Source organism: Cervus elaphus, chromosome 29, assembly GCF_910594005.1.
Source record: "Cervus elaphus chromosome 29, mCerEla1.1, whole genome shotgun sequence".
NCBI lineage: Eukaryota > Metazoa > Chordata > Mammalia > Artiodactyla > Cervidae > Cervus > Cervus elaphus.
This window is the reverse complement of record NC_057843.1, coordinates 50,219,847-50,246,324: the sequence shown is the minus strand read 5'-3', so window position 1 is coordinate 50,246,324 and position 26,478 is coordinate 50,219,847. Positions and strand designations below refer to the sequence as shown.

The window sequence follows — 26,478 nt, the reverse complement described above, 5'->3', positions numbered from 1 at the left end:
TCTGGGGATGCCTGGTGGCAGAAGAGATGACCCAGTCAAATCCTCTTCCAAATATGCTGGTAACCAGACCTTCTGATAAACACACTCAGTGTTTCCTAACAGAATAAGCATAGGATGGAGACCTCTTTTCTGTGAGATGCTTTTAAAAGGACACATCTGTGCATCTAAGTTGCTTATGGTAGCTAAACCTGCAATTTGTGGATTAATGGGGGCATGGCAGGTTGGAGAATTAGTGGGGTAAAAGTGGAGATATTTGATGGAAATTGTGCCCTTTACAAAAATCAATGCTCCACGTCCATTGCTTAGACCTCATGTTTTAAATATGATCAGAACAGATCCAGAAGAGAAAGAACCTGCCTTCATGGTCATAGACTTCTCTAAGAGAAGAATCACCTCTGCCTTGTAATTATTGTGTCCTTCCAATTGGTGATGTTTGGCACGTGGGTCTGACTTGAGAGTCTGACTCTGTGTGTTATCTCATTGGGTCCCTCTGCCTTTCCTGTTTACTCTTCCATTACTGTGAACTGGCTGAAATCCTCTAGAGAGCAATTACATTTGGGTTGGACTCTCATCTTTGTTTCTTACTGGCAGTAAGACTTCAGTCTGGCTGTCTAAGTGTTCCAGGAGTTAGCTTCCTCATATGCAGAATGGGCTTGCTAACAGTGATATCTGGAGTGGTTATGGGATAGTGTGTTGAGCACCTTACCCTTCTCTGCACTGGGTCAGGCACTCCTGTCCCAGTTGGAACCAGCCTGGCCGGCAGGAGAGGCATTGCATGCTGTGTCTTCCGTCACATGTCCTACAAGAGCTGTGGCAGGGGGCACACCGGTGGCTGTCCTCATCAGCGTAGTAGCCTTCGGGGCAGTCCTGCACGCAGGTTGTGTCTGCCAAGGGAGGAAAGAGTCTGACTTGATATCAACTATGACATGGGTCCTTCCTAAGCTCTATATGCTCCCCACTGTTTACCGGGGTGGGGGGTGATGAGAGGGGATGCAGGAGGAATGATACAGTGGCCCTGCGGGCTGATGGATATCCAAGGAGCTAAGATGCATGTCCAAGAATCAACCATAAGGTCATTAGGAGTTGAGGTAAAACAGAGGTCAGAGTGGATGGACTGTGGTGGGCAGGACAGAAACCACTGTCTGTCAAAGTGTGCAGAAGGAAGTTAAGGGTCTCCCAGGATGGGGAGAACATTTGGGGCAGGGGCACTGGGATAGCAGGAATCAGGGCTCCATTGAAGAAAGCAAAGTGCAGGACCAGTGCGATGACAAGTTCTTATAGTTTAGGCTAAAAATAGTTGAAATTGTAAGATTTTGCCCTCAGCTTTGCTGTGGTAAAGTCACAGACAGTGTGACTCTTGAAATGCAAATGAATTAAAATGAAATTTTAAACTTCGTTTCCTCAGTGGTAGGAGGGCAGACATACAACATGACCATTGAGACACAGAGCTCTCTGGGCAGTGAGACTCTCTTTTTGTCCATGTATTTAAAGAATTAGATTCTAACCATGAATCCTCTGCTCAGCAAGATGAGTTGGAGGTTTGTTGTTCACCCCCACATAACCCCAGTCCTTCCTCCACCCATCCCAGTGGAGTCTTGATTCTTGCCTTTTTACCTTCCTTGACAATATTTAGGGTGTGGAAGGCAAGGGTGGATTCATGATAAAGTTAAAACATGAGATTTTCTGGCTTCACAGTTTAACATGCAGTCTTAGAGGCACCTTCTTCCGACTTTTGCTTAACCTCATTGAACAGAAGCCAGGCTCTCCTGCCTTGTTAATATGAGCCACTGGTCACAGACCTCTAGACCAGAAGCCGGTTTGTCTCTGTAACTTCAATCAGCATTTGCACAGGCACTGGTGGGAACAACAACAAAAAACCCTAAATGATATTAGAGTTCATGTTAGTGCTGTTGATCCACCCAAAATCTGTCCTTGGACACTCTCAGCTGCTTAGGGACAGCGGTCATGTCCTTCATCTCTGCTTTTCCAGCACCCAGCACAATGCCAGTTTTGGTTTAGTGGCTGTTCTGTTAAAGGTGGATGTTGACAGTGGTTTATTGTCTAGCTAATGTTATCTAGTTAACTAGGGGGGAGGTCTGAATCCCCCTAAGTTGAAGCACCTGTGTATTAGGTTCCTCTTACCACAAATGTGTAGGCTTAGAATACTGCAAATTTATTATTCTGGAAGTCCTAAGTCTAACGTGGGTCTAGGGAATTGTGTTCCTTTTAGAGACTCTGAGGGAAGATCTGTTTCTTTGCTTTTTCTAGCTTCTAAAGGTCATCTGCATGCCTTGACTTGTAGCCTTCTCCTCCAGTTTCTTCTCAATGTTCCAATGGTCTGACGTCACATAGACTTCAACTACTGACTGTTTTGTCCTGCCTCCCTCTTATAAGGACCCTTGTGATAATACAGAATAGTCCTACTAAATTAATTAATCACACATGCAAATATTTTTTGCCATATAAAGTAATATATTCACGGGGTCTGAGGATTAGGTCGTGTACATTTTTAGGGAGAGCCTTATTCAGACTACCACAGCCTCCAGAGGAGTTATCTAGTTTATAAGTAGCCTGACCCTGATGGGGTGGCGGTAAGGGGCAGGGTGGGAGAATATGAGAAGACCAGGACTTTGACATCCTGCATCTAGCTTTGGCGGGGACCACAAGTACTGAAATCTCAGTTCTAGTCTAATTTATACCTCTGGTTCGGGAGAAGATCACCTTGTGGTGATAAGATATCTTCTGTTTGTATGAAGGCACCTGAGGTGGTCTCTGGTATCACTCTAGATCGGGGATAATTAGAAAAGAAGTTTTGGGCATTGGGATGAGATAGGAGATCTGGAATGGTTTCAAGAAGCAGCAACTGCTGGGAAGAAGGTTTACTGAGAGATGTGAAAGAGGAGCTAAGACAGATGGATAAGGAAGACTGAAGTGCTCAAATATTTTCTACAGGGAGGTGAGTGAGAGAAAGCATACGTAAGGCCAGCGGGGGTCAGTTGGTACAGGGCAGGTGTGTAGAGTTCTTTGTACTATTCTCCCTCTTGCATCTTTTCTGTAGGCTTCAAAATTTTTCAAATACAGTGTAAAAAATTGAAAAAAAAAAAGACACCTATTCCTGCAGGGCACCAGGCGTTGTACAAGGGAGTCTCCCGGATGGAGGGAAAGAGAAGCTCTCCTCGGAGGAGAAGTTACTCACTGAGCAGAAGGCTGTCGCGCAGGCAGGTCTGACATTGGTTCTCCGCGGGCCCCGTGCAGTGGAGGCACTTGGCGTGACAGGCCTTGCATGCTAGTGCCTCTTTGTCCCAGTACTCCACGGCGGCGCATTCCGTGTGAGGCACACAGCCCCCGTGGTTGTTCACCCTCAGGCCTTCCTGACACGTCGTGCAGGCCCCCGAGGACGAGCAGGTGCGGCAGGACTTGTGACAATCTGCAGGGCGGGTGGGGATAGCACACGAGAGAGAGTCAGGTCGCCCCTCGAGGCAATCAGTTCCTTGAAAAGTGTGCTCGGCGTCCTTGCTCAGAGATTTCTAGGGCTCTGTGTCAAGGGCGTGGGGCCAGAAGTTGGGCTCCAGGGTGGAGCATTCTTGTTGCAAGACGAGAAAAAAAATGTCTGGTTCACTTTCTCTGTAATCCGCAGGCAGTCCCTTCCTGCAGCAGCCACCTCAGAGATGTTAGTAAGAGCTGCCATAATTACCCAGATTGCAGCGTGATAATAACCAGCAGTTGTGTGGCAGCAAAGTCACACACTAGTCTGTGGGCTTCTCACCACTGTAACTCCTCCTCTGTGGTCCTCTGCTGACCTCCCAGTAGTTTGAGCTTATTACTAACATAACAACTGCCAGTGTGTGTTGTAAATACCTCTTGATTAAAAAACAAACAAACAAACCTCTTTTATAGTCATTTAGAAAAGCAGAGTGCCTGTTAGAGGGCCTGGAATATAACAGTTAATTCCCAATAGCTGAGCTGGCCTGAGTTCAGTCATCTGTATTTTTTAAAGCTCCCCTGGTGGTTCTAATGGGCAACCAGGGATGAGAACCAGAGGGCTTTCTCAATAAGAAAATTAAATCAGGAAGATTAAGAACATGTACTCTAAACTTGTAAAGTTATCTATATTGCAGATTACTTTTATTATTGAACACCAGAGAAAGGCCCAGTCGATCCTCGGTTCCTACCCTAGTGTGGGCAGGATGGCCTGCAGGCAGGTGGCTTCTGGCCGAGTCTTTAACCTTCTTGTGGAAACTGACCTATAGGTTTGCAGCCTCCTCATGCCCTCACTCCCGGCCCCTTTCCCTCGGTTTTATAGAGATAAAAATGACATTCAGCATTGTGTAAGTTTAAGGTGAACAATGTGATGGTTTGATACATGCATATGTTGCAAAGTAGTGACCACGATCAGGTTGGCTACACAGGTACAGCCGCTCATCTTCATGTGTAGGGCTTTATGTAAAACACACAAAAAGGTATATCCAGATTGTAAGATTAGATAGAAAGGCTGTAGGAACATGCTTCATCTTCACGTTTGACCAAACACATTTCCTGGATACGTTCTAAGATGTGGGTGGCCACGAGGTTCTCCGGCCACGTGAGTTCATCCTGAGCTCTCACTGTGGTTAGGGGGCCTGCCTCTGGATGGCTAGCTTGTAGTTGCTAGTGGCAATATAAGGAGCTAAGTTGATTTCCCTGGTGGCTCAGATGGTAAAGAATCTGCCTGCAGTGCAGAAGACCCGGATTTGATCCTTGGGTTGAGAAGCTCCCCTGAAGAAGGAAATGGCAACTCACTCCAGTATTCTTGCCTGAAGAATTCCATGGACAGAGGAGTGTGCTGGGGTCAATGGGGTCACAAAGAGTTGGACTGGACTGAGCGACTAACACTTTCACTTCTTTCAAGGAACTAAATTACCACTAACTGCCTCATTGCAACGAATCCTGTGATTGTAGTTAACAATAGTTTATTGTATACTTGAAAGTTGCTAAGAGTAGAGCTTAAGTGTTCTTACCGAAAACAAACAAAAAATACTATGGCTGTATTAGCTGGTCGACCTTATTGCGGTCACCATTTATCAATATATACATATATCAAATCATCACATCATACACCTTAAACTTATACAAGGCTATATATGTCAATTATATTTCAATAAAACTGGGGGGGGGGGAAGGAAAGTCCTTTCAATCAGAACGCTTCTCTTAACTTGCTTGAGAATTCCTCTAGTGGTGGGCAGTTTATTTAATTAATTTTTCTATTTCCTGACAACTAATAGGAAGCAAAGAATTCATGCCTAGTTAAAACATAAGGAGGCATAATTAATAACAGATCCTTTCTTGAATCTATAGGGGTTGAAATGCCAAATGGGAGGTGGAATAGAGGAGCCCAGGTAGTAGAGGCTGCCTGCAGGTGATGAGGAGGAGGAGGGGGCTTTAGGGAGACAAAACGCATGGAGAAAACCCTCTGTGGCACAGCTTTCCTTCCACTGCTGTGAACCTCTAATGGATTAACATTTTAAGAAAAATTTTCTATTTTGGATGACTTTCAAAGTCTCATCACCTCTGTTATAAGTCTTCACCTGAGAATCCCTTTTGATCAGCTACCGTTGTGAGGAGGGGTCAACATGATTCAGGGCTGATAAGTTATGTCACAAAGCTAAGGAATGATTCATTTAAAAATAAATAATAAACTAGAGCATGTATAGTGCTGAGACCACAGCTCTGGGGCTGGAACTGTGCAAACCCCAGACCTGCTTTCTCTCAGCAGAAACCCATCATCCTCGTGGGCTCCCTGGGACATGGTGCTCGGCCACACACCCAGAAATCTTTACCTTTGCAGACCTGAGTCTCTTTTTCAAGGTAAGTTCGTTCTGGACACTCATCTAAACACTGCCCATCGTAGAGAACCAAGGACGCATCGGCACAGAGGTCGCAGTCATCCGCCGAGGGGCCATTGCACTCCAGACAGTCTTCATGGCAGGGAACACAGTGGCGCCTGTCTGCGTAGAAGTGGCTGGGACAGGACTGGTGGCATGCATCCTTATACAGGAAGAACTCGGGCATGCACTCTGGGGTAGGGGGAAGCAGCAGAAAGGAATTTATTTGTTCTGCAGTGGGCTAGCCCATCCCCTACCTCTTTGACCCATTTGACTCCAGGGTACATTTGCCTCATCCCCATCCTCCCAGGGCTTCCCAGGTGATGCAACTGGCAAAGAATTTGCCTGCCAATGCAGGAGACACAGGAGATACATGGGTTCAGTATCTGGGTCAGACAGATTTCCGGGAGAAGGAAATGGTAAACTGCTCCAGTATCCTTCCCTGGAGAATCCCATAGACAGAGGAGCCTGGTGGGCTACAGTCCATGGGGTCTCAAAAATCAGATATGACTGAACACATACACGCACACACCCACCCCTCTCCCAGGGCATGTCATCCTGTCTCACAAGCCCTGCCTTGGGAAAGGAGACCACTTATGGTGGCCCAGTTAGATGGTCCTGGTTTCAAATCCTGAAGTGATCTGCCACTTGGACCACAGGGAAGATGTGTCGGGGCTGAGATGCTGGATGTATTGTCCTGAAAGCTCAGAAAGCATTAACAGATTTTTAAACTTCTATTGAACACTGCTGGCTCTATTTAATACAGAAAGAAGTTTCAGAATTAGTGGAATAGTTAATTTTCCATTCACTGATAGGGTAAGCTAATGAAATATACATGGTTAATCCATATGAAGAATGCATTGTGTGTTTATTTGTGCCTATTCTCTTATTTGTGGGGGAATTCCAGAAAGCACTTAGGTTACACCAAATCCTTTGGATAGGACAGAGCCATTTAAATGAATCTGTCTTACTCTGCAGAGGAAATTAGACAGCCTTTCTCAGGAGATAATCTCAGGGAAAGTTCCTAGCTAGAGGGCTACTCTCTGAGTCTTAGAGTTGCCTGATCCTTACTTTTGTATATTTTGTAACAGTTGAAATTCTCCAGCCACCTCTGTGTTTTGTTAATATTAGCCTCTCCCATGAGGTTTTGTGATCAGAACAGCAGAAACTTTGGGTTCTTGTCTGTATCTCTAGCACTTGGGACAGTGCTTGTCACACCCTAACTGCCCAGGACATGTGTAGGAGAAATCTTGTAAAAAAAAAAAAAAAAAAATGGGCTCTTGTCTGTCTTAATTTCCAGAATCCATCATGAAAAGGCTTTATATCACCCTCAGTTTTCTCATTGACCCCCATAGAGGTCAATTTCAGTAAAGGCATGGAGATGGTTTCCCCCAGATCTTCTTGGACATCCCACTCTCAGATAGTGGGCCCCCACCCTCTCCCCTGTGAGGCTCCCGGGTACCTTTGCATGTTTTCTCATGGATGCAGTCCTGACACATCTCTGGGCAGCGCTTGCACACCCCGTCCATGGCCACGTGCCTCTCGGGGCAGGTTTCCCGGCACACCCCCTGGTCCAGGACAAGGCCGCCTTCGCAGGACTGACAGTTGGTGGCATTTCCTTCACAAGTTCTGCAGGAAGAGCTGCAGCGCTCACAAGTATCGTCATCTGCATAGAAGCCCCTGTGGGGAGAAGAGGGAGCCACTAGAGAATCTTTCCAGCTAGGGAGTTGCCTCACACCTGGCAGTCAAGAATTAGGGCTGAAAATGGAAGGACTATGGCTGTTGTCAACTAAAATGAATTCATCAGATTTCCTGGGGAAGGCAGTAAAAAAATATCAGGTTTAAAAACAATTAAATGAAAGGGGTAGGTATTATCCTTGTGAATTTAGGGTGTTTGAAGACAACTTTTTAGTTTAGTCATCTTCTGATTTTCTATTTTATCTCCTAATTTTTGTTCTTTTTTTTGTTAGAGTAGAAAATGCTTTTTATCCCATCTAATACGGTTTTCATTTAAAAAGTTTAAAATGTAACAGTTAAAATATTTTTAAAAGGCTCTAAAGGTTTAATGACATATACAGTTTTTGCATGTGAAAACGTGGGGAATGACCTTGGAGTAATCACCTAGAACATGGGGACCACCTCTGACCCCATAGGGTACTTGTAGCCAGCAACTGGACCCTGTGGAATGGGGATACCCCTCTTGCCTTAGAGTCATTATAGCCACTGCCCTTTCAGTTGAGGCCACTGAGAAAATTGTTGTGGAATCCCCTTTAGCCATTTTTGTTCCTTGTGCAGTAGAGATTCTCCTGAATTCTCATCGCATTCAACATTTCTCAGCCAGACAGTTCCTATGAAGTCTTTGTTAACTGCTCCTCACCTAATTCTTTTATGTTAGAGTAACCGTAACCCGACTACTCCTCTCCCTTCTGTCACTGATGACCACCTTCTGATTCCTCATACTGATCTACATTAACTCCACGGGGCAACCCCGACTTCTCATGGTTCACTGATGGTCTCATTTAACAAGGTGACAATAGTAAATAGTGTACTGGGTATGTTATTACCACTCCTTTTGATGTTGTTGAGGCAGCATCTTTAGCTATGGCTACTTTAACTGAACAGGCTGAATCATATGCTCTTATACAGGGTTGTACTTTAGCCAAGGACAAAACTGCCGCTATTTATATTGAGAGTAGAATTGCTTTCAGAGTAACTCATGGTTTTGGAATGTTGTGGAAGCAATGAAAATAAAACTTAAAATGCCCCCTATGTGTTAAGAATTAGTGAATATAATACTTTTTGCCTGTCACTTTAGCTATTACGGTTTTGGGGCTTCTCACTTGACTGTCTGGAAGCTAAAGGAAACCATCTTGTTGATATTTCTGCAAGGAATGCTGCTCTTAAAGGGACCGGTCACAGCCAAATGATATTTTATAATATCTTTTTCCAAATGATTTAGAAAAACTGGCTAGAAAGGTCCAACAGCTGGCCTCAGAAAAAGAAAAACAAGTTTGGAAATTCAACAGTTGTTAGTTGGATAAAAAGAGAAAGCTCTCGTTTGGACTGTATAATAAGCCAGTCCTACTGGAGATTCTGAAATTCCCACTCCCCACCACTGGTTACATGCATTAAACCTTCAGTCTATGATGAAATGATAGGCTTCATGAATCAGTATTAATGGGGAAATATTAACAAGGCCACAAAAAATATTTACCTTACTTGTCCTGCTTATGCAAACTACAACCCAGGGAAGCCTCTTCCTACTGTTCCCTGACATTTTAAACTGCCCAGACCACTTGAGGTCTGGCAAATGGATTACATAAAACTTCCTCTGTCTAATGGATGTAAATAAGCTTTCGCCATGGTCTGTATGTTTTCACATTGGATTGAAGCCTTCCCTTGCAGGCAGGCCACTGCCTTTTCTGTGACTAAAATAAATCCCTTTGGAAAAGATTATCCTTACCTGGGACTTATTGTTGAGGAACCTATTTTATTGGCCATGTACTTAGGTCTGCACTGTATGGCCAGTTTTACAACTTTTCACTTGCTTAACTACCCTCAGCCCTCTGGTTTAGTCTAATGCACTCATGACATTCTTAAGACTCAGTTGGCAAAATTTGTAGAGGTCCTCCCAATATCTTAGGGCTTCCCTGGTGGCTCAGATAGTAAAGAATCTGCTTGCAATGCAGGAGACCCAGATTCTGTCCCTGAGCCAGGAGGATTCCATGGAGAAGGGAATGGCTACCCACTTCAGTATTGCCTGGAAAATCCCACCGACAGAGGAGACTGGCGGGCTACAGTCCGTGGGGTTTCAAAGAGTTGGACGCGACTGAGCAACTGACACTTTCCAAATATCTTGGTCAAAAGCATCGAAATAAAAGACGCTTACTCCTTGGAAGGAAAGTTATGACCAACCTAGATAGCATATTAAAAAGCAGAAACATTACTTTGCCAACAAAGGTCCGTCTAGTCAAGGCTATGGTTTTTCCAGTAGTCATGTATGGATGTGAGAGTTGGACTATAAAGAAAGCTGAGTGCCAAAGAATTGATGCTTTTGAACTGTGGTGTTGGAGAAGACTCTTGAGAGTCCCTTGGACTGCAAGGAGATCCAGCCAGTCCATCCTAAAGGAGATCAGTCCTGGGTGTTCATTGGAAGGACTGATGTTGAAGCTGAAACTCCAATACTTTGGCCCCCTGATGCAAAGAGCTGACTCATTTGAAAAGACCCTGATGCTGGGAAAGATTGAGGGCAGGAGGAGAAGGGGACAACAGAGGACAAGATGGTTGGATGGCGTCACTGACTCGATGGACATGGGTTTGGGTGAACTCCAGGAGTTGGTGATGGACAGGGAGGCCTGGCGTGCTGCGGTTCATGGGGTCGAAAGAGTCAGACACGACTGAGCAACTGAACTGAATTGGTACTTCTGAATCTCATATCCACCCCTTTTGAAACTCATAAACTCTCACCACTTGAGATAGTCATAGGATGTCCATTGCACTTGGCTTCTACTTCTTCTGACCCTCAACTGATAAAAAGAGGAAAAGTCCAGTGTTGGAAGGGCCTAATTGCTTCTGTTAAAAAGAACCATGCTTTAGTAGAGCAATCTTTTCATGGTGTGGCCATGGATTACATCCAAACAGGCAATTTTGCAGAAAGAGAAACAAAGTTGCCAAGCCAAGCTGGGTATTGTATGTTCCTCAGACTTTATCTCCCCTGTTTTTTTGGTAAACATAAAGATGGGGGGATCCCATGGTAATCAGACCACCCTACTCAAGACAGGAAAACATATACTTGTGATTCCATAGTCTGCAGGATTAGTAGCTTCCCTGTTGATAAAAAAAAAAAAAAAATGAAAAAGGCTGCCATGTATCCATGTGCGTGTAGTGTCTCATTATTTCACAAGTGTAGCTCAGCCTCGATTTGGCGGAAAAAAACATCTTCTCCCTGCTGGGTGTTCTTACCCTGACCCTTTCACTATTAAGCCTCTTTTCAAATACCCAACTGGGGAGGCAACTTGAAAATATTATGCTGAATAAAATAAGTCAGTTACAAAAAGTCACGTTCTGTATTATTTATATAAAATGTTCAATAGGCAAATCTCTACAGGCAAGGTAAATTAGTGGTTGCTTAGGGCTGTGGGAAATTAGGAATAACTGCAGAAAGGGTACAGAGTTTTCTTTTGGGGGTGATGGAAATATTTTAAAATCAATTGTGATAGTTGCACAAGTCTCTCACTATACTAAAAATCATTGAACTGTATACTTTGTGTGGGTAGATGGTGTGGCATGTGAGTTATATCTCAACAAAGCTGTTATAAAGAAAAAAGAAACCCTGGTTGAATGAGAAGGTGACATTGTGTAGTGGTTAAGCACATAGATTTCAGTACTAGAGAGATTTGGTTTGAAATCCTGACCGTGCCATGCATTAGCAGTGTGACTTTGGGCGTGTCACCCTTTTTTTCATCTGTGAAGTGAGGGAAGTAATGGTATAGTGTCCCTCCCTATCTGCAGGAGATTGGTCCAGGACCTGACGTGAGTGCAAAATTCCATGGATGCTCAAGTCCCATAGTTAGCCCTTTAAATTGTGGTTCTGCATCTGTGGGTTTGGCCAACTGTGGATTGTGTAGTACTGTATTTATTGGAAAAAAAAATAAAGGGGATGGTGCATTTGAAACTCTTAGCATGGTGCCTAGATATTGCAAGATCTCAGTAGGTATCTGTTTTTAAATGGTTTCTTTTCCCTTGGAATCTCTCAGCTCTTTGTGTATTAAGGACCTGAGAAGTATGACATTGATTGATGTAAACCTTCCCTACTGGATTATAAGCCTGCTGCAAACTCAGACTTCCTTCACTTGAGCTTATCTTAGCTTCCAGTATCAATTCTTAACACCCCAAAGGTATCTGTAGAATTGAATTGGATATGTTTGGCTTTTACAGTAGATTGGCTGCTTCTTGAGGGTCGGTTCCTTGACTTATATTTGTATGCTATAGGATCAATCTCAGTAATGGATATAAACAGGTCATTAGAAAATAAGAGTTGTTTTTATCATGAAGTTCTTTTAAGCAGCAGGCAAATAAAATTTCTAGTGCCTTTAGATGCTGTTGGCTGCTTCCTCAAACCCATTTCTTGCCTCCCTGTCTCCACTGGCTGTCAGTGTTGTGATTTTTGTGGGTTTTCAGGGGCGAATCTCGTTCAGCCTACGTCAGTCCTCATATTTCCATTCTCCTTGCCAGGGATCAGTTTAGGAAGGTGTTAGTGATGCATTCTGGCTGATGAGATGTGAAGGGAAGTCTGAGGAAGTTTTGCTTCCTCTTAAAAAGAGATAAACAAGAAGAAAGGCACCCTTTTCTGTCTCTGGTTGTTACAGCGTGGGATGATGATGTTGGGGATGGGCAGGCAACATGACCTCTGGGGAGGACAAGCTATGGAAGATAGGAGAGCACAATGGAAAGATTGTGGGTTTCTAATGAAGCATTGGCCACCGAAATAATAAATGCTACACTTCCAAACTTTGTATCATATACATAAATAAACCCCATATTTTGTGTCAGTCCCTTTGACATTTTTGTTTCTTGTTACTGAAATTTTCCTGATGAACTTTTCCACTTGCTATTCCCACTTCCCACTTAGGTAAATCCTGGAGCCAGGACCATTGATAGGAAGAGTAAAGGAATTGTAAACCAGGGGACCAAGGAAGCCATGAGGAATCAATAAATAACTAAGCAGGCATTACTCTCTATTTATTATCTGTGATTCATACCTCTCTTTCAACATGTAGAAGAGGTTCGTGCGTTCCACAGCTTATCACAACCTCACTTTTGTCATGGGAAAAAAAAACCCCTGACAACTATTTGATCATAAATACAAGGTAAAATAAAGAACATATTTTCATAACAGTAAAAATATATACATCTTGTGGTCACAAGGGAGAAGCATGCATCTGGCCTTAAGTAAGCTTTGGCTGCTGTGGCTGAGAGTGACGTCAGCCAGTTAGGCAGGGAGGAGGACATAGGTGCTCTAACTAGGGAAGAGGAGAGGTCTTTGGTGAATAGGGAGAAATTGCCCCCATGTTGCAGGAGAAGGAATGCAGAGTAGCAAGCCAAAGGAAGAGGAGGACTTACTCAGGGCACCTGGTGAAGCACCTGCCTTGGTGGAGGAAGAGGGGGTGGTCTGGCCGCGTTTGGCACTTCTGGCAAAGATTGACTTCGGAGCAAGAGGCACAGTCTTCTGTGCAGTTCTCGCAGCCGCCGCTCCTCGCCGAGGGCCACGTGCCTTGGGGACAGGATGGGACGCAGGTCTGAGCCAGCAGATAGGTGCCTGGAGTCCCAGGGAAGAAGACAGGTTAGATGATCATCAGGTGTCTGCAACAGTACACACCCCCAAGCAGAGAATTGACACTCCCAACAGCTTTCTTAACTGCTCTGGAGATGCAGGTTTGATCACTGGGTTGGGAAGATCCCCTAGAGAAGGAAATGACAACCCACTGCAGTATCTTGCCTGGAAAATCCCATGAACATAAGAACCTGGCGGGCTATAAACTATGGGGTCAGATACAATTTAGCAACTAAACAGCAACAACAAAGACCCAAGTATCCAGAACACTTATTTCAGGATTACCAAAACATCTTTTAGTGATGACTGAGTTTTCCAAGATGAGTTAAGGCTTGTTTCTTTGACTTTCCTATTGATGCTGCTGTGGGTAACCCGGGGCTTCCCTTTGCCCAAGTGATCTGTCTGGTAAGACCTTTGTCTTCCCGGTGTGAGGCAGTTATGTATACACAGTTGAATGGAGTCTGCTCTGCTTCTTAAAGCATATGTGTTGGGACATTGACACAGTAGCAACGCTTGCACCCAATTCCACCTTTAATGGACAGTCCATCTATTTAGTTTTAATTGAAAAAAATCAGATGCATCATTATTAAAACAACCCAGAAATCACCCTCAACTCCAAAATTCCAAGAAAATTGTCAGTTTTTTTTTTGTTGTTGTTGACTCTTATGTATTGTAAAAGTAGAATCGTGGCAGATTGCACATTCTAACATAATGATCACTTTAATGGGAGTATAACATTTTTAGTTTCTAATGTGCCATGTTGATAAACTGTCACCTTAATTCAGGGAAGTTATTTCTGACTTGATTTTATAGATGATGAAGCCGTTAATTTGTTGAGCTGTTGTGCTTTTTTTTCCCTCGCCTAAATTCAGTACCAAAAATGAAGAAAAATACCTGGTAGACGTTTCATCCCCATGTAGATTCTCTATCTTAGTTCTTTTGTTTCAGCTAATGCACTTGAAAAGAACAATGGAACCTCTAGAAATGTCGGGCAGCCAGAGACCCTAGCAAACTCTGTGGCCAAATTGATCACTGACTTAATCGTGCTTTGGATAAGAACCATTTCTTTTCTTTTTTGTTCTGGTCCCTTGAAAACTAGTTTTTATTATGGGGCAGTGTTTGGGTCCCTGTGTTTCTCCAGAGCTGCTGCTGTGACAGCAGCGTGTGGTGGGACCGTATCACGAGATGCTGAGCAATGACTGGCTTGGCCTGGCCACTGCTTCCTCCTGTAACGTGCCACACTCACCTTTTGGACATGAAGTGCACAGGGTTGCCGATCCATGGCAGGTTTTACAAGAAGAATGACATGACTGGTGTCTTCTCAAAAGGTCTGTGTAAGGAAGGAAACAAGAAGTCTGCCTCTTTTGAATAGGTGCATAACATTGTTGGGAAAATCTCATGAGTAATCTCATTTCCCTTTTCACCCTAAATAGACCCTTCAACTTGATAGCAGTTAAATGTTGGCACCACCCATTGCCTGCCAAGTGGACTTCATTTATTTTATTTTCCTTACTCCTTCATTGACAATGGAAGTCAAGCCTTTCTTTGCAAATTTCCAGTGACAGGATAGCCTTAAATATAGGGGGATATTTGAACTAACAGATGTTACTTATTTTATATTTTGTAAATGTGTGGTTGTGTGTATGTGTGCTGGAGTTTTTGTGTCACAGGTAATCACTTATTTCTCCAAGATTCTTTGATGATCACTTTTCTTTACTCCAAGATGATAGCTGAGAATTCATTGTGCCCCCTCTTTTTTTTTTTTCCTTTAGGACCAGATTTCATAAACTGGTCAGTGTTTGGGTCTCTGTTCTTCATAGTAGCCACTGTGGGATGCAGCCTAAATTGATCTTTTAAATTTGTCCAAAATCATCATTAAACATCAGTAGCCATCGGAGAGCTTGCTGGCAGGTCAGTGACAGGAAGGTCATCCCAGGTTAATAAGCCATTAATCTGAGAAACATGTGAGCTGCTTCTCCTTTCTTCCCCCACAACCATTCACTGGGCAGGTTTTGTCAGGAAGGCAGCAGCAACTCAACGGGATAGTTGTGTAACAAAGAAAACAGCCTCAGTGACGTCACTCACTCAGGACACATAGAGATCTTGACTAACTTCCAGTAATTGCTCAGGAATCAGCATGACTCATACAGAAAAAGAAGTTCTAGCTCAGAACATGTCACACAAACGACCCTGAAGTTCAGTCAGAGGTTATTGTCGGCATCTTACCATCCCCGCCTCTTCCTTCCTCCCCCTTTTCCTCCTTTCCTCCCTCTCTTCCTCCCTCTCTTCCTGCCTCTCTTGCCTGTCACTTCCTTCCTTCTCTTCCCGAGAGTCTGGCAGAGTCTGGTCACACCTGCCTTCAGGTCCCAGGTGTGCTTTTTCTGGGTAGGGTAACCATGGATACAGTAATTAAACTCTTTGAGTCTTACAATACTGTCCACATCTCTAAAATGAGAGTAAGTGATTCTTCCCTTACAGGACTCTAGTGAAAGCTGAGTAAGACAACGTGTAAAGTATGCACACAGTGTCTCAGTAAATGGTGGTTCCTGCTGCTTCATTTCTTCGTTTGTTATCATTCCACCCCATTTCTCAGGCTGCTGTTTTATTTCCCGTTCTCTTTCCTCTGTTCCATACTTGGGGTGGTACCAGGAGCCAGTATCTTGGTTCCTCTGATGGCACTCATAGTCAATACACTGCTGAGCCTTGCTGCAGAGAAGGCTTGATAGGTAAGTAGGCAATAGATAGCCAGAGATAGAGCTCTGTGGACATAAACGATTGTCCATGCTGCCATGCTGAGTGGCAATTTCTTTCCAACTGTGAGAGAAAATTTTGTACTGGTTTTCTAGTAGACCGATGAACTAATGTTGGGGAGTTCTGTTAAGAGTTCAGCTAGCCAGGGCAGAGCAATGCTAGTCCCTGGATTTTCACAAAAGTGATGATGATGGGTGTGTTTACTAACCTTATTGTAATCTTTTTGCAGTATACACATGTATTAAGTCATCATTTTATACATGATAAACCTATATAATGTTGTATGTCAGTTACATCTCAATTAAGGTGGGAGAAAAAGATGCTTACTTGATGAGAGCAGTTATTCAAGGAGTAATAACTAAATATTCATCTGATATTGAGCACCTTGAAGATCTTTATACATCCAGGCCATGGGTTGATTTTGTTTTGATTTTATCATTTTTGTGCTAAAATGTTATATTTTTAAAAGCTGGACGTTTTAATTAATTTTCTCAAATTTAAAAAATATAAAGTATATATTTATACACAGTATACATATGTTTATAATTACACATACATATCTCACATTCTGATAGCTTGATATATCACTCCAATACACTTGGTATAAAATTCTGTAATGTCCTCACATCTCGACTAGAGGGTGCTCTGCACACACCATTAGCAGTCAGGCTTGGGCAATGGATAAAGATCCCCAGTGAGAGTTCTTTTATCAGAAAAGATTAGATCTCAACACGTAAAATTTTTGACCTTGATCGGTTTCTCTTTTTTCTATTCCATAAATTCTAGACTGAACAGGACCTCACCCCCTCCCCTGCAAAAAAAAAAAAATCACCTTGACCAAGAAAATATAATGTACATCCTTCAAATATGACTAATAAAGTATGGATTCTTCTTAAATTTTTTAGGTTAAAGAAGCAATACTCCCAGGTTCAAAATGTAGACAAGGTGTGTACTGTGAAGTCTCTCTTACCATCCCCCTCCACCCTTTTTATACAAACTATTGACAGTGTTTATCATGTTGCCTTTTTTTTTTTTTTTTTTTGTAGTTCTGTATTTTGGAGACCATTGTTTATCAGTATGTAAAGACTCTCATTCTTTTTGATGGCTCCATAGTATCCCACTGTGTGGCTCTGTCATATTTTTTTCCCTACTCTTGTTGATAGCTGTTTAGTTTTTTCCAACCTTTGTTATTTCAAACAAGGCTGCAGTGACTAGGAAGGCAAAAGTTGCTTTTCTTAAAGATCTGCAAGGACAGAGGCTTTTCTTGATAACTTTTCTCAAGAATAACCACTTTGTGCCTCCGGAATGTCCTTATATGTTCTTGAAGTCTCCACTGCTGAAATTCCTCCCAGTCTTTCCCTTTGGATACCCACTTATATTTTAATCGGAGGTCCCATCCTCTCTCCGTTTTTCTCATGACTTCTGCATCCCTGCTTGTTCCTCACTGCCTGATTTCTTGGGTTGGTTTTTACATCACAGAGACTCTCCTGGTACGCTTGATCATCTTGTCCTCCCTATTTCCCTGTTACCTCTTTTGATTTGAAACTTCCACCTTCGTTGCTCCTGCAGCAGGCTCTTCACCAAAGATGGGCTTGCAGTGGACACAGGTACTTTTTTTATTAAAAAAGAAAAAAATGTTTTATTTTTTTAATGCAAAAAGGATGAAGAAGATAAAGTTTGCCCCTTAATCTTACCATTCAGAAATGTCTGCTGTGTATACTTTGGCGTTTAGATTTCCCATCTTTGTATTGAATGCATGAGTGTAATTACATATGTATATATATGTAATCATTGACATCTTCTGCATATATAGTACTGATCTTACATTTTTCATTAATGTAATGAATCTTATAGGAATTTTGCCATGAAAATCCTTTGTAAAAATATTTTTTTGATTGGTGTTTCTGCATGAATCTTAATTCACTTAATGTTTTTCTTCATTACATTTTTAGATTGCTCTCTTCTTTTTTTAGATTATAACTAAAAGTGCTGTCAACATCTTTGTACACATCCTTGGTTAAGTCAGGACTCAACTTGGCTATTAGGCATCCCAGCTGACTGTCATTTGCACTTCTTTCTGGGACTTTTTTTTTTTTTTAAGCAAACCTGTATTACTCCTTAGGCCTCCAAATTGCTTTATTTCATAAGCTCAAGAAGGCAGTTTTGAAAGTAAACTAGTGTTTCGTGGGTTGAAACAGGATTAGGTTAAAGGGTTAGAGAATAGATTGACGTTTTTTGCGCCATACTATGTGCTGGGAGTTTTATATGTATTCTTCCATTTAATTCTCAAAATGATCTTGTATGAGACATTTCATATTCTCATTTTACAGGTGAGAAAACAGGCTCGGAGAGGATGAATATCTTGCTCACAGTCACAGAGCTGGTAAAGAATAGAGCCAGGAATTGAATTCCGGTGTGCCGAATTCTAAACTCTATCTTCGTTAGAGAGAGGTTTTAGTAATTCATTTAGTTTCAAAATAGTTTGGTAGAGGTCAAGGCAGTGATGTACTGGTAAAATGGTTCTTTGGAAAACAAAACAGCAACAAAGACTTGATTTGTCATGTTTACCAATTTCAGTGGTGTAAATATTCCCGCCATAGCTGATTTCAAGCTACCAATTGTTTAATAATCCACTCATAAAATTCCTGGATGTTTAATAATCAGTGTAAGCAGATACACATGGCTCCTCCGTATCATTAGGCCAAAAGTTCACTTAGCTGCCCAGCCGTGAGTTTCTGCACTCTGAGTTATGATTGATTAGTTAAGAAAAAATTGGGTCCTCAGTTGTAAGTGAGGCAACTATACACAAAGTTCTTCTAAAAAAAAAAATCAGATTCTTATGGTTTTTTTAAAAAAATTGTCTGAAGTTCACTTACTATGAAGTAACATATCTCCCCACTGTTGAGAACTTTTTTTTCACACATGTGTGACTTCCAGGGTTTGTAACTGACTCTGGGATTTTGGCCTTTCTCTGAGCATAGGAATTAAAATCAAAAGACAGACTAGTGATAAATTGTTAGGATGTGGTCAAAGATAAAAATTTAATTTACCATGTCTGTGCTTTGTAGATTAGACTACCATCAGAATATGTAATTAGAACCTGCTACAAACATGGTTTTAATCAATGATGGAAATAGGTGGGTAGGGGAAATGTGCAGGAATTATTCTGAGGACTTTCCAGCACCACCAGGGGGGAAACCACTTAAGAAAACCCAAATGATTTAACAGTAATAAACTGTTTCCATTCCCAACAATGGTTTTAGGAAACCAGCTGAAGCTATCGTTTTCTTTCAAAGCCTGTGGCCTGCCACACCTGAGCATTCCCACTGACAGTGGGTCTGCTGATGTCACTGGCAAAAGTCCGTTTGACATTGGTCGTTACCACACAGGGACATTGGACTAAATAGTCCTCACAAATATATTAGTGACTGAGACAGGCAGTCTGGGGATGATCTATGCTTTTGTGCAGGGACCTTTTGGTGGCAGGAAGAACCTTTGGAGATGACTTAGTCTTGGCTGAGGATTTTCCAGCTGTGGTCTGATGTGTAGGTAAATCTCCATCTTGGACCAGGGTAGGAGGCATTCCTGCTCAGTGGGTAATTTTTTTTTTAAAGATTTATTTATTTAACGTTTTGGGGGCTATGATGGGTCTTCGTTGCTGCACTTGGGCATTCCCTAGTTGGGCTGAGCAGGGGCTGCTCTTCATTGTGGTGACCAGACTTCTCACCGCGGCGGCTTCTCTCGTGGCGGAGCTCGGGCTCCAGGCACGTGGGCTTCAGGAGTCACAGCGTGTGGGCCCAGCTGTGGCTCACGGGTTTAGTTACTGTGCAGCACGTGGGATTGTGGGATCTTCCTGGGCCAGGGCTTGAACCGGTGTCCCCTGCATTGCAAGGTGCATTCTTAAGCACTGGACCACCAGGGGAGCCCTCAAAGGGTTTTGACAGAGGGTGATGACCTGTCGTCATCAGCCCTCTCATTATGAGTAGCCACCTTATTAAAAGAGAAGTCCAAAAAAAAATAAAATAAAATAAAAGAGAAGTCCAGTGGACTCTAGTTGGATTTTTATTTCAAGGCATTTCTCCAACACATGCTGACAGAGACAATGGGATGGCTTTAGCTTTTGGATGTAAGCGTGATCTTATTGTTTCCACTGGCAGTAGTGTGGTTGAAGAAATGGGACTAAGTTTGTCCCACTTGCTTTGTCCTGCCTGTATCTGAGTCTGTGTTTGAAACCACAAAAACAACACAACCCCTCGCTGGTACCACCTGGCAGGCTCCGTTCTCTCATGAGCTCTCTGGCTGGTCTGGGCTCCCTCTGAGTTGACCAAGGATGACTGCAGTCTTCTTTCTATCATCTTAAACGTGGGGCTAATAGTGCTTATTCTCTGGAATCCTCTACTCTCCTACTACAACCTCAGCCTTGTTTCTTAAGGAAAAGAAATCAAGAGAAAAATGTAGGCATTGGTTTACATACACTCAGGGCCTTGTGGAGTACGTTGCCATTTACCGTCCATTTCAGTGGTGCCCAAACCATGCTGCGGAAGCTGAGCTGTGGCCTCACCTTGCTCAGTGAAGACACGGTTTTTTCTCATTGTTTGTAGTCTGCATGAATGTCTTATTCCCTGGGTTATAGGTGTGGAAAAGCTCTGCTATGTCACTGACTTTATTGCTCTTGTCCGGCCATGAGAAACAGTCTCATCTGCTTTGTGAATCCCGCATTAGTGCTGTCTCCCCAAATGGACTAATTCCTTTCTCTCTTCACAAATATTGCATTTTGATAGTAGAAGAGGCAGAGGGGTAGATGTGGTGCCTCGCAAAGCGGGGAGCAGTGAAGCCTTGATTTCTGCTTGCAGAGTGCGTAGTCCAGTTGAAAGGGATGTGTAATCATTTGGGGAATCGAGTCTGCTCTGGCTCTTGGCTCCCTGAACCTTTTCATCATCTGGACGCCAGATAAAATACAGATGTTCTGAGCTAGAAACACAGCGCAGACTATTTTCCTCTTGGCTCGCACCGCCTCTTAAATGCCTGCATGCCAGACAAACTCGTTTTCAGCATTTTGGTTCAGCTATAATTCACGGAAGATATCCCAATCTGGAATGAATGATTTTCTTCCCAGCTCTGTCTCTGAAATCAGCCCGCATTCTTGGTGGCCTCTGGCCGCTGGGTTTGTGATGATGTCTGAGATGCTCTTGCGTTAAGTCACGTAGGCGACACTGTCATTGTAGACAGCAGCTGTGGACATCCTTCCTCTGAGACTTAGCAAGAGGCTTTTCTCCTGCCCCAGATCATCCCTCCCTCCAGCTCTTACAAGACTCATCCCAAGCAGACCTGCTTTTAGCTGCTGCTGCTTCTGCACTGAAATGACCTTTTTAAACAAATCCTTGCCTTGAAATCAAGACAGAGAGCATCTCTTGTTTTCATCGGCGTCTCTGCATGGAATGTGAGTCAGAGTTTTCCAGCAGGAGGAGGATTTTGTTTTTTAACCACCTCAGACATGGAGAGGCCACTGCAAGGTTGTAATTACCTTACCAGGAAGCCCATGACCAAGCCTTCAGGGTCTGGCGGCCACTTCTGAAGACTCAGGTGGGAATGAATACATGTAGGTCTTTCCTGTTAAGACTCCAAGCTCCCACACTTTTTCTCCCTCCTGCCCCCTCTCAAGCCCACCTGCTTCCCGCATCTGCAACTAGAGAGGGTAAATTTTAAAAGGTAAGCTTGAATAATGGCAAGTTCTAATAATCCAGCCAGAAAGACCAGCCATTTCAGCTGAAGTTCCCATGCTTTACAGTGATTCTTTTTTGTCTAGGGTCTTCTCAGCTGGCACAGTGATAAGGAATCCCCCTGGCCGTGCAATAGATACAAGAGACCTGGGTTTGATCCCTGGGTCAGGAAGATTCCCTGAAGTAGGAAATAGCAAGCCACTCCAGTATTCTTGCCTGGAAAATTCCGTGGACAAAGGAGCCTGGTGGGATACAGCCCATGGAGTCTCAAAGAGTCAGACACTACTTACTGACTAAGCACTTCCTTGTCTAACTGGACAAGCTGTCCCACTAGTGGTTTTCTTTTCTCTTTTTAATAAAGAGATGTGTGAATGTCATCAAAGCTATTCTGAAATCTTTGAGAGAGTGGTAGTCATTTCTCTCTCTCTCTGTGTGTTCCGCAGCCCACTCCACCCAGCTGGAAACCCAAGTGGCCAGATCAGCTGTCAGTTGCCCTTTGGTGTTTGCTCCCCTCCTGACCAAGGGCTTCCCAGGTGACTCAGTGGTAAAGAATCCGCCTGCAATTCAAGAGATGTGGGTTTCATCCCTGGGTGGGGAAGATCCCCTGGGGGAGGAAATGGCAACCCACTCCAGTATTCTTGCCTGGGAAATCCCACAGAGGAGCCTGGTGGGCTACAGTCCATGGGGTCACAAGGAGTCAGACACAACTGAGGGACTAAACAGCAGCAGCTCCTGACCAAATGCCAGCCACACCCTCCTGCCCTTTCTTGTGGGGAGCATCACAAAGGCTCCGGGATGCCATGCTTTTGTTTCACTGCCTAGCCTGCATCTCTTGGGTGTCCTGAAAGCAAGGCTTTGGGAGTTGGGGGAAGGGGGAGGAGACAGCTGGACACCTGCGGTCCCTCTTGGGGGACACATACCATTCCAGAAGCTGCCTTCCTCCTGGGTCTGGGCGTGACGCACACATGTCCCCCGCAGCAGCTGCAGGCCTTCTTGGCAACTGCTGCATTGGTCGTGGCCAAGGCCGGTGCAGGTTTCGCAGGCTTGGTGGCAGGGCTCACAGACTCCCATCTCTGGGTCACTGTAGAAGCCAGGGCCACAGTTCCTCACGCAGCTGCCCCCTACGTGAGAACATAAGACAGGAAGCCTGAAGTGGAGCCTGGCTGGCTGGGTCAGGTGCTCTGCACAGCGCCAAGTTCTAAACAGGCCAAAGGGAGGCTGAGGAACATTTTTTAATCTTTAAAGAAACCGTGATGACATTCGCATATTTCAACCCAAGAATCGTGTCTTAATAAATCCAACACTTTAAGTCCTCTTTCAACTGAAAATTTAAGTTGGCTATCAAGGGTTGGGAGTACAAAGACTTTTATGTTCTCAAGACCTTGAAAAATTGCAGATAAAATGATCTCCACACATACAGAGCCCCTGAAGGTCATTGTGTCTGCCCTTCTGTCTCTCCCAATTGGAAGACTCACAGTGTATTTCCTTCCCAACCATTCATTTCCATCAAAGTCAATGAATTGACTTAAATCTAAGACTAAAAGATCTTATTTAACTTTTACAGTGCAGGGAATATAGAACATGAATAAAGTCTCAAGGAAAGAGTCATGTTCTGAATGTTCCAGGTGACTTCAGTTCCAAAGCATTTATTTCTCTTCAGTGTCTGTCCCTCCCCTCCACTCACTCTGCTTTCCGTCAGCTTGGAGATGCTTGAGAGTAATTAGTGAAGTAGGAATTATGCTTCAGGAATAGAAGCAGAAGGAAGTAGTCCTGACTAATGTTTATTTTCAAACCAAAGTAAAATTCCTGCTTGGACAAGAGGCACAGGAAGACTCTAAAACCCATCAGACTAGCTCTCTTGTCTCTGAATAGAGCCCTGGGGCCTTGTTCTCACTTTGTACCGGGCCTGTTTTCAAGCTTGGGGCTTCCCTGGTGGCTCAGAGGGGTAAAGAATCTGCCTGCAATGCAGGAGACCCGGGTTCAATCCCTGGATTGGGAAGATCCCCTAGAGAAGGGAATGGCAACCCACTCCAGTATTTTTGCCTGGAGGATTCCATGGACAGAGGAGCCTGGTGGGCTACCATCCATAGGGTCACAAAGAGTTGGACACGACTGAGCAACTATTTTCAGGCTTACCCAAGAGGAAGAAGCCCTCTTCACACCAGTAACACTCATTGTGGTCACAGTTGCCACAGTTGGTATCACACGCTTTGCATTCAAATTCTTCCCTGTAGGTCTTCTCAGGACAGGTTTTATAACAGTGGTGTTTGAACCTGGGGAGATAAGATACAGTTTCTTCCATGAGCTATGTTAAAATATTACTATTTCTCTTTATCACTATAATTTAATCTCCTTATATGTCTACACATCATTTCTTTTGAAGTTATAATCTTTTCTCTCTTAATAACTTAAAATATAAGTGGCATACACATTACATTAGTTCCAGGTGTACAACATAATAATTCAGTATTTGTATATATTGCAAAATGGTCACCACAGTAAGTCAAGTTAACATCTGTTATCATGGTTTCAGAATTTTTTTTCTTGTGATAGGAACTTTCAGGATCTATTCTCTTAGCAATTTTCAAATATTGTGCATCATGAAATTTTTTATTGAGGAATAGCTGATGTACAATATTATATGTTTCAAGTGTACCACATAGTGATTCATAAATTTTAAAGATGATATTACATTTATAGTTATAAAATATTAGCTATATTTCCCATGTGTACAATGCATTCTTGTAAATTATTTTATACATATATCACATATCATTTTTAAATTGAGGTCTAGTTAATTTACTTTGTTGTGTTTCAAGTATACAGCAAAGTGATTCAGTATATTTGTATATATATACACACACATATATCTTCTCCTTTAGATTCAGTTTTATATTTATATTTTTTTAAGATTCCTTTTCATTATAGGTTATTACAAGGTGTTGAGTAGAGTTCCCTTGGCTATATAGTAGGTCCTTGTTTTCTATTTTATATATAGTAGTGTGTGTGTGTGTGTGTGTGTGTGTGTGTGTGTGTGCAGTCCCTCAGTCATGTCTGACTCTTTGCAGCCCCATGGATTGTAGCCCGCCAGGCTCCTCTGTCCATGGATTCTCCAGGCAAGAATACTGGAGTGGGTTGCCGCTTCCTCCTATAGGGGAACTTCCCAACCCAGGGATCAGAACTATGTCTCTTGCATCACTTGTATTGGCAGGCAGGTTCTTTACTACTAGCACCACCTGGGAAGCCCCTATATACAGTAATTTGTGTATGTTAAGGCAAAACTCCTAATTTATCTCTCCCTCTCTATTACACATTGTTTTTAACAGGTGTCCATATTTGGGTTCAAGGGAGAAAACTTGGTCTGTTGTGGGTGTGTGTGTCATTAATCACTTCCCTCTAAACTTCAAGGACCCTTTATTGGGACCGCAGGGAGGGGCCTAGAAAGAAGGAGAAGGGTACATTCATTCATGGAGTACTGATTATGTGTCAGGTATTAGCTCACTTAAACCTCTGCACAATCCCCATATGGTAGCTGTTCAGTTCAGTTCAGTTCAGTCGCTCAGTCGTGTCTGACTCTTTGCGACCCCATGAACCACAGCACGCCAGGCCTCCCTGTCCATCACCAACTCCTGGAGTTTACCCAAACCCATGTCCATCAAGTCGGTGATGCCATCCAACCATCTCATCCTCTCTTGTCCCCTTCTCCTCCTGCCCTCAATCTTTCCCAGCATCAGGGTCTTTTCAAATGAGTCAGCTCTTCGCATCAGGTGGCCAAAGTATTGGAGTTTCAGCTTCAGCATCAGTCCCTCCAATGAACACCCAGGACTGATCTCCTTTAGGATGGACTGGCTGGATCTCCTTGCAGTCCAAGGGACTCTCAAGAGTCTTCTCCAACACCACAATTCAAAAGCATCAATTCTTTGGCACTCAGCTTTCTTTATAGTCCAACTCTCACATCCATACATGACCACTGGAAAAACCATAGCCTTGACTAGACGGACCTTTGTTGGCAAAGTAATGTCTCTGCTTTTTAATATGCTGTCTAGGTTGTTCATAACTTTCCTTCCAAGGAGTAAGCGTCTTTTAATTTCATGGCTGCAATCACCATGTGCAGTGATTTTGGAGCCCAGAAAAATAAAGTCAGCCACTGTTTCCACTGTTTCCCCACCTATTTGCCATGAAATGATGGGACCAGATGCCATGATCTTAGTTTTCTGAATGTTGAGCTTTAAGCCAACTTTTTCACTCTCCTCTTTCACTTTCATCAAGAAGCTCTTTAGTTCTTCTTCACTTTCTGCCATAAGGGTGGTGTCCTCTGCATTCCTGAAGTTATTGATATTTCTCCCGGCAATCTTGATTCCAGCTTGTGCTTCCTCCATCCCAGCGTTTCTCATGATGTAGCTGTTACATATCTTTAATTTCCAGATAAGGGAACTGTAATTCCCTTATCTGGAAAGGTTAGTGATTTTCAGGGTTAAGTGCTCAAAATCACATAGGTAAGAGGGGGGACTGGGATTCTACCCAAGGTCTGTTTGAATAGACAACTTGTGTGCTTTTGTCACCTGGCACTTGCCAGGTCTGAAATAGGTCAGTGTTGAGTTCAAGTAGTCTCATGAGTCCATGATGTCTATTACCAGGTTATTGATATTACCAGTGAAGTGCCCAAGCTTTTCTGTGCATATCATTTTATATAGATCATTTCTTATTCTCGTTCTATGGTAAAACGTTGTAATTCAGACTCCATTGAGGTTCATTTGAAGGGGGAGTGGAATGAAGTTGACCTTTGATCTCTGGTGAATTTCACACTGTCATA

General features: G+C 43.2%; 1 protein-coding gene across 2 annotated transcripts in view; it reads right to left on the bottom strand.

Annotated features, from left to right (window-relative positions):
* Positions 1 to 26,478, bottom strand: part of PCSK5 (proprotein convertase subtilisin/kexin type 5) — a 495,662-nt gene that overhangs the window by 20,981 nt on the left and 448,203 nt on the right. The window contains exons 26-34 of one of the 2 annotated variants that reach the window (XM_043891234.1): positions 23,802 to 23,938; positions 22,586 to 22,786; positions 17,475 to 17,555; positions 14,441 to 14,524; positions 12,984 to 13,179; positions 7,324 to 7,541; positions 5,817 to 6,053; positions 3,197 to 3,427; positions 707 to 884 (exon numbers count right to left, since the gene is read on the bottom strand). In XM_043891234.1, the coding sequence (XP_043747169.1) occupies positions 707 to 884; positions 3,197 to 3,427; positions 5,817 to 6,053; positions 7,324 to 7,541; positions 12,984 to 13,179; positions 14,441 to 14,524; positions 17,475 to 17,555; positions 22,586 to 22,786; positions 23,802 to 23,938 (1,563 nt within the window). The remainder of the gene's footprint in view (positions 1 to 706; positions 885 to 3,196; positions 3,428 to 5,816; positions 6,054 to 7,323; positions 7,542 to 12,983; positions 13,180 to 14,440; positions 14,525 to 17,474; positions 17,556 to 22,585; positions 22,787 to 23,801; positions 23,939 to 26,478) is intronic. The other variant, XM_043891235.1, reaches the window with a different exon arrangement.